This window comes from Lolium perenne, chromosome 3 (genome assembly GCF_019359855.2).
Source record: "Lolium perenne isolate Kyuss_39 chromosome 3, Kyuss_2.0, whole genome shotgun sequence".
Lineage (NCBI taxonomy): Eukaryota > Viridiplantae > Streptophyta > Magnoliopsida > Poales > Poaceae > Lolium > Lolium perenne.
The window spans coordinates 237,919,274-237,926,791 of NC_067246.2; the positions used below are offsets into that span (position 1 = coordinate 237,919,274).

Below are 7,518 nucleotides of genomic sequence, written 5' to 3' on the forward strand. Positions count from 1 at the left end.
CCATCACGAGGCCAAAAATTATATATGCGGTTCCGGTCTTTGTGAATTTCACTTGGAGGATAGAACTTAGAATAAAATCGGGGCACAATATCATTCCATTCAAGAGAATCCCCATTATCCAGTAATTTATACCAATGCGCCGCTTTACCAGACAACGATATAGAGAATAGTTTCTTCCTCACTTCATCCATAGCAATACCTACACACTTGAATAAACCGCATAATTCATGTAAGAACAGTAAATGATCTCCAGGATGGGCAGTTCCATCCCCTGTATAACGGTTATCCACAACACGTTCAATAATTTTCATAGGTATTTTGTATGGTATTTCTTCCTCACCTGGCGCCTCATCCACTACCTTTGCAGTAGTAATAGATTTTCCAAATAAAAATTCAAGAGAAGATCTCTCCATAATGATTTATAGCAGCAGGCAGAAATAAAATCAGCACAAACAGTAAAAGTTTCCCTTACCAATTCCACTTACCAATAGCGCTTCACTCCCCGGCAACGGCGCCAGAAAATAGTCTTGATGACCCACAAGTATAGGGGGTGTATCGTAGTATTTTCGATAAGTAAGAATGTCGATCCCAACGAGGAGCAGAAGGTGTTGACAAGCAGTTTCGATGAAGGATTCACTGTAAATGCTCACAGACAAGTATTCAGGGGGTTTTGATGTAGCAGTTGAATAAAGTACGAGTAAGTAAAGTGCGAGAGTAATAATTGCAGCGAGTGGCCCAATCCTTTTTAGCACAAAGGACAAGCCGGTTTGTTTACTTATAATGACCAAACGTTCTTGAGGACACACGGGATTTTAGTCTAGTGCTTTCGCTTCATATAGCTAATTAATCTTCATTGTTTTGATAAGTGTTGTGTGGGTGAACCTATGCTAATGCACCGCCCTTCCTAGGACTAATACATACTTGTGATTATACCCCTTGCAAGCATCCACAACTACAAGAAAGTAATTAAGATAAATATAACCACAACCTTAAACTCTGAGATCCTGCTATCCCTCCCGCATCGTTATACCAACGGGGGTTTAGGTTTCTGTCACTCCGGCAACCCCGCAATTGGCAAACGAGTACAAGATGTATTCCCCTAGGCCCATAAAGGTGAAGTATCATGTAGTCGACGTTCACATGACACCACTAGAAGAATAACACCACAACTTAAATATCATAACATTGAATATTACTCAACCATACTTCACTACTAACATTTAGACTTCACCCATGTCCTCAAGAACTAAACGAACTACTCACGAGACATCATATGGAACATGATCAGAGGTGATATGATGATGAATAACAATCTGAACATAAACCTTGGTTCAATGGTTTCACTCAATAGCATCAATAACAAGTAGAAATCAATACCGGGAGAGTTTCCCCTATCAAACAATCAAGATCCAACCCAAATTGTTACAGCGGTGACGGTGTGCAGCGGTGGAGACGGTGGTGATGATGATGGAGATGATGACGATGGTGATGGAGATGATGTCCAGCTCGATGACGGTGACGATGGCGTCGATTTCCCCCTCAGGGAGGGAATTTCCCCGACGGATCTCAGCCTGCCGGAGAGCTCTTTTCTCTCTGGTGTTCTCCGCCCCGCAGAGGCGGCTGTGACTCTTCGCGACTATCCCCTGGAGCTTAGGTTTTCGGGACGAAGATGTACGCGAAGGAGAGGAGGCCAGAGGGGGCTGTGGGCCCCCTCCCCACAAGGCGGCGCGGCCAGGCCTTGGCCCGCGCCGGCCTGTGAGGTGGGCCCATGGCGGCCCTCCTCGGCTCCTCCTTCTGGCTCCCTTCGTCTTCTGGAAAAATAAGATTTTTCATATAAATTCCGTCAATTGTTTATCTTCCGAAATATTGCATTCTGACGGTGCTTTTTCCAGCAGAATCCTGACTCCGGTGCGCGATCCTCCAATAATCATGAAACATGCAAAATAGATGAAATAACATAAGTATCTTCTCCAAATATGAAATATATCAATGAATAACAACAAATTATGATATAAAATAGTGATGCAAAATGGACGTATCAGGAGCCGGCCACCCCCCACATGGAAGGGTGGGAATCCCACTTGAGGTGGGAGTCCCACCTTGGGTAGGTTTCCCTACAACATGGAAGGTTTTGGGTTGGGGTCTTATTCGAAGACTTGTAGTCCAACACTTGGGGGTTCCACCTATATAATGAGGGGCAAGGGGGAGGGGGCCGGCCACACCAAAGCCATTGTGGCCGCACCCCTCATAATGGCCGGCCACCCCCTCTCTCCTCAAACCCTAGCCGCCCCCCTCTCCTCCACCTCTCCCGCAACGCTTAGCGAAGCTCCGCCGGAGATCTCCATCGCCACCGCCACCACGCCGTCGTGCTGCCGGATTCAAGGAGGAGCTACTACTTCCGCTGTCCGCTGGAACGGGGAGAAGGACGTCATCTTCATCAACACCGAACGTGTGACCGAGTACGGAGGTGCTGCCCGATTGTGGCACCGTCAAGATCTTCTACGCGCTTTTGAAAGCGGCAAGTGATCGTCTACCGCATCAACAAGAGCCTCATCTTGTAGGCTTTGGAAATCTTCAAGGGTGAGTCACGTTCATCCCCTCGTTGCTCCCGTCTTCTAGATTGCATCTTGGCTTGGATTGCGTTCTCGCGGTAGGAATTTTTTTTTGTTTTCTATGCAACGAATCCCTACAGATAGAAGATGGATGAAGTCCAGCCCAGGAGCATGATCTGGATCTCAACCGACTTATGCAGATAGTCGAATCCGTGGAGGCCCATGAAGTATCCGGATCCATTACGATGTATAAGGAAAGGTGGATCATTGACGTGCACGGCAATGTAATATTCCGTAGTTAGGCATCTTGTATTCTGGCTAGGACTCTACGTGTTAACCCTAGATCCTGGCGCCTTTATAAGCCGGATCCCGGGAGCCCTAGAAGCACAACCACAACTCATTGTAACAACGCGAAAGCGCCCAGATAATTCCATACAAGCAGCAGTAGGCCCTGTCATCGTGCAAGCATTCCGAAGTTGGGTAAATCGCGTACCACCGTCCCGAGGACTCTCCGCCCGATGGCCCCTACTTCTTCTCCCCCTCGTGAGGATCCTCCTCCGAGGTACCGTCGAATAGGCAACGGGACACATCCACAACCGAATTGGAGGCTCCCAAGATGTAACCACGTAGATTTACACGAAGAGTAGCTTCGAGGTCACCTCACAAAGATCCACTAAGAATGTTGATAAAACACAAATTCCTTTTGTGGAAGTATAGATCTAGGTCTTATCTACCAAATCCTCAAGTATGGTGGAGTGTAGGTGGAGGAGTAGAGAGATCTAGGAGAATTGAGCTCAGCAATGGAGGTCCAAGATTTGCAAATTCGAGTGACTTTCCATTTAGGGAAGAAAGGTTATTTATACCCCCGGTGGAGGGGATCCTACCATTGGAGATCTCATGGCCGGTAGTACTGGCCAGGTTGGGTGGTACTACCGACCCCTGTCGACGTGGCGAGCGTGGCCGTGGGAGAGGCGAGCAGCCCGACCCGGATGAGGGGACCGGTACCTCCAGTCATGGCCGGGTGGTACCTCCGGCCGAGCCCAGAGTGGTACCTCCGGTCGCGGTACCAACCACGCGCCCACTTCCCCTGGAAACTTACTGAGAGCAATGCCATTTTAGCGGTACCAAGGGTGATACCGCATGCGGAGGCACCGGTGGAGGCCGGGCAGTGGTACCGGCCGAGCCCGGCTGTACCTCCGGGCCTTGCTCCCTTCCTCTATTTCCTTCTTCCATTTTTCTTCTCTCTTTCCTTTCTTTACATTTCTTCTTCCATCCTTTCACATAAGTGAAGAACATTGCATAACCCAACCATAACAACTTAAAGCTCTTGAAACTTGTTGGGCATTTATGATCATTGCTAAAAACCTACAATTTTTATACAAATGATTAGATAAATATAACCGTTGTAATCAACACCAAAACCACTTAAGGAGATATGTTCTTTCAGATAGGCAACATTATCGCGGTGTAAGCAACTTCAGTGTAACAACTTCATCGAGCTGATAAGCAACTATAGCGTTAGGCAATTTCATCGTGGTGGTAGGAAACCTAGCTGTGGCGATATGCAATTTTTGTGCCACGGTAGGAAACTTTATCGCGGCGGCTCGGTGGCAACAATAATGTTCCACTTCACAACAACTAAATTAACTTAGCATCTTGATGTCATTTTTTTACAGCAATAGGCAACATGTTTACAGCGGTAGGCAACACCATCGCGACGGTAAGCAACTCTACTTCACCGATAGAAAAACAGGGCCATGGCCCAGGGCCATACGACATCAACTTTTCTATCATAGTAGCCCATCAACTCAGCCCCATACCAAAAAGAAGCCCATCAACTCCTCCTTTCCTCTATCTCCCGAGCGATTCCTGTGAGACTTGGCGGCCTCTTCCGCTCACCGGCTTGCATGGCCCGCGTCTTCCGCCGCCTCCGGCCCTCTACTCGCTGCCCCACGTCAACGGCGCCCTACTAATCCGTCGTTAGCCGGCTCCCCATCCCCACGCCAGCTCTGTCGGACCACATCATCCACCTTCGGGGGAGTTCCTGTCTCGATGCGACACACCACCTCCGCGAAGCGCCGGCAGCAGCCACGCCGCCTATCCTCATGTTCCTCCGCCTCCGCCTCTGCCTCTCCCATCTCCACCACCTCCAGTGCCTCGGTATGCTCCGGAGGCGTCTTCTCCGGAGGCATATCTCCGTTGCGGTGTGGAGTTCAGGAGGCACGAGGGAAGAGCTGGCCCTTGGAGGGGAGGGAACGGCTACATGGCGGCGAATGGAAGGCCGATAGCGCAATAGGCGGTGGAGGAGGCAGGACCGCGTTGGGATGCGCTTGGGAAAGCAGTCGGCGAAGGGTTTACTTCCATGGGGGGTTAGTTGAGAAGAACGGAGACAGGAACATAGGAGATTGGACGAGCATAGCGCGGTTGCGCTGGAAACAACCAACGGGCGCAGCTGCGCTCTAAAAAATTTGGGATTAAGAAAAGGTTGTGAAAAGAAAAGACACGTGCAAATTCCAACGGACCAACCGAATTACACACGGCCACGGCCACGGCCGCGCGTTGGAGCCCGCCTTTTGGACGGATCGCTGGAGTATTCGAATTCTGTTTCTATTTATATATACGCCTGTCAATATTATTAGTCCCACATCGATATATACCAGAGGGCTGGACCGCACCTGAATACGAAAAGTCCACGACCCTCCCACCCATTAAAGAGGCCCACCGGTGAAGCAAACCCTATTCCACCGTTCTCTCTCCTCCGTTCCCTTTCGAACAGACCCTGTTCCCCATTCTCGTTTCGGCGGCGGCGCGCAGTCGGAATGGAAGCCGCCACGCGACCATCGGTGGCGTCCCGACTCGTTCGGACGAAGCGGCCAAGGAGGGCAGCTCAGATCGACATCTCGGCTGTCGGATTAGAAGCCGCCGCGCGACCATCGGCGGCGTCCCGAGTCGTTCGGACGAAGCGGCCAGGAATAGCAGCTCAGATCGACATCTCGGCTGTCGGATTGGAAGCCGCTGCGGGTGCAGGATCCCATATTCGCTGGGCGAAGCATCCAAGGAGGAGGAGGACCGCTCATATCCCCTCTCGCCGGGCCAAGAAGACGACTTGGGGTCCTCTGCGGCCGAGCTCCATCAACCACCACCGTCCCAATTTGGGCTTGAAGCAGCAGGCACGTCTCTGCGCGGTCTCCCGCGATCAAGTCCCCTCTCCTGATTATAATAACGACAACTGGTATGTGCAGTCAGAAGCACTTCCTCTTCTTTACAACAGCGATGATTGTGATTCCGGCCTGATTTGCCAACCTCGCAGGAGGGACTGGGCTAATCTTGATGATGGCCCTTCAGCGCTCATCGCCGAGCGCGTGCTTGCATATGACGTCGCTGACTATGTGCGCTTCCGCGCTGTGTGCCGCCCGTGGCGGCAGTGTTCCCCCGAACCGCGCACGCACAGTGGCCTGGACCGCCAGTTCCATCCCTGGAGGTGGACCATGCTTCGGGAGGAGCTCGCAGCGCCGGAGCGCCGCAGCTTCCTCAACACATCTACCGGTGAGTGCGTCCAGATATATATCCCGGAGCTCCATGACCATGAGCTGCTCGCCCTCACCCCTGAGGGCCTCCTTGTCCTCCTCCATGACCGCAAACACATCCGCCTGCTAAACCCACTCACCCGCCACCTCACTGAGCTCCCACCAATCACCACGCTAGTGCCCCCACAGGACCACCGCTGCCTTTTGGAGCAAAATCCCCATTTCAACGACTACTTCGCAGCGTGGGGCTCTGGCGTTGCTTATTATGATTCTGCATTCGTGCTGTGCTTCGGTAGGCTATGCATGCTTGGCATAGCCAAGCCCGGTGACGACAACTGGACCTTGCTACAATACGAGTGTAATGGCATCACATCTGCACCCCTAATGTTTGCTGGCCGCTTCTATTGTGTTACCCGCAATGGTGTCATGGTGCTGGAACCCGATCCAGATATGCCACGCCTGAAGGTGGCTGCCAAGCTGAAGAATATGCATGTCTCGCCAATTGCTGACAGTGTGCATATCGTCAACAATTGTGGGGAGCTGATGCTGGTGCACCGTCGCAGAGGACCATTGACACCGGGGAATGAATCGGGTCGACGGTACGACACGTATCGAGTGGATTTGGACACCGGGACACTACTCCCGGTCAAGAGCTTGGGCAGTGAAGGTCGTGCGATTTTCATGGGCATGTATTGCTCCCTCTCTTTGTCGCCAGAGGTTTTCCCCTCTGGCTCCATTAGTGCTGACAGCATCTACTTGAGCTTTGACTTCTCCGAGAGAGATATGTTACAAGTTGGAGCATATCATCTCGGAGATGGAAGCATCGAACTCCCCGGTAGCTCGGTGCCACGGCCGCATACCCTGGTTGACTGTCTATCTTTGTCCAATACTGTTGTTGACGATTCATAGTTTAGCATGCATGCTTGTGCAGTGTGCACTTGGTTAGCTACTATCTGGGTGTATGCATCTAGCTAGAGTTATGTATGGCTGACTTGTGCTGCTTAATATGCATATTGAATCCACCAGCCATGCATACATCGTTGTAATCGTCTATTTAGCTAAGTCTAGTGCAATAAGGGGTTTGGCCATGAAAGGCTAGCTACAATTGTTTATGCACATTGTCTTTGTACGGGTTTTGTGAGGAGGTGATCGGGCGGTGTTAACACATTGTTCCATATTGTGCTAAAAAATGGAGAAAATATCGATCAATGCTGGCGCCGTTATTTTTATTTATTTCTGCAGCAAGTTGCTTTTACAGTTCAGCTATGCCAAACAAGCTGCTATGGTAGCCTGAGATGTAAATGGCGAGTTGGCTCGACCGAATAGAATTCTGCATAATTTTGTCTCTCTCTATGAGTATTCTTTTTCTTGGAAATGATCAGTTGGCAGTAAGGGACTAAGGATGATGCAGAACTGACCGAGCTACATTTCTTTTGTTC

At 50.6% G+C, this 7,518-nt stretch overlaps 1 protein-coding gene across 1 annotated transcript; it reads left to right on the forward strand.

The window, feature by feature from the left end:
* The first annotated feature begins 5,259 nt into the window (after positions 1-5,259).
* Positions 5,260-7,312, forward strand: LOC127343913 (uncharacterized). The gene is made up of 2 exons (XM_051370123.2): positions 5,260-5,784; positions 5,863-7,312. Exons 1-2 carry the CDS (start codon positions 5,372-5,374, stop codon positions 6,986-6,988), a joined length of 1,539 nt encoding a protein of 512 aa, XP_051226083.1. The 5' UTR covers positions 5,260-5,371; the 3' UTR covers positions 6,989-7,312.
* The last annotated feature ends 206 nt before the right edge of the window (positions 7,313-7,518 follow it).

Bases quoted from the DNA above. Each gene is read 5' to 3' on its own strand.
- LOC127343913 (XM_051370123.2), top strand. From the start codon at position 5,372: ATGGAAGCCGCCACGCGACCATCGGTGGCGTCCCGACTCGTTCGGACG. The intron at 5,785-5,862 runs GTATGTGCAGTC...CCAACCTCGCAG, and splicing joins GATTATAATAACGACAACTG to GAGGGACTGGGCTAATCTTG.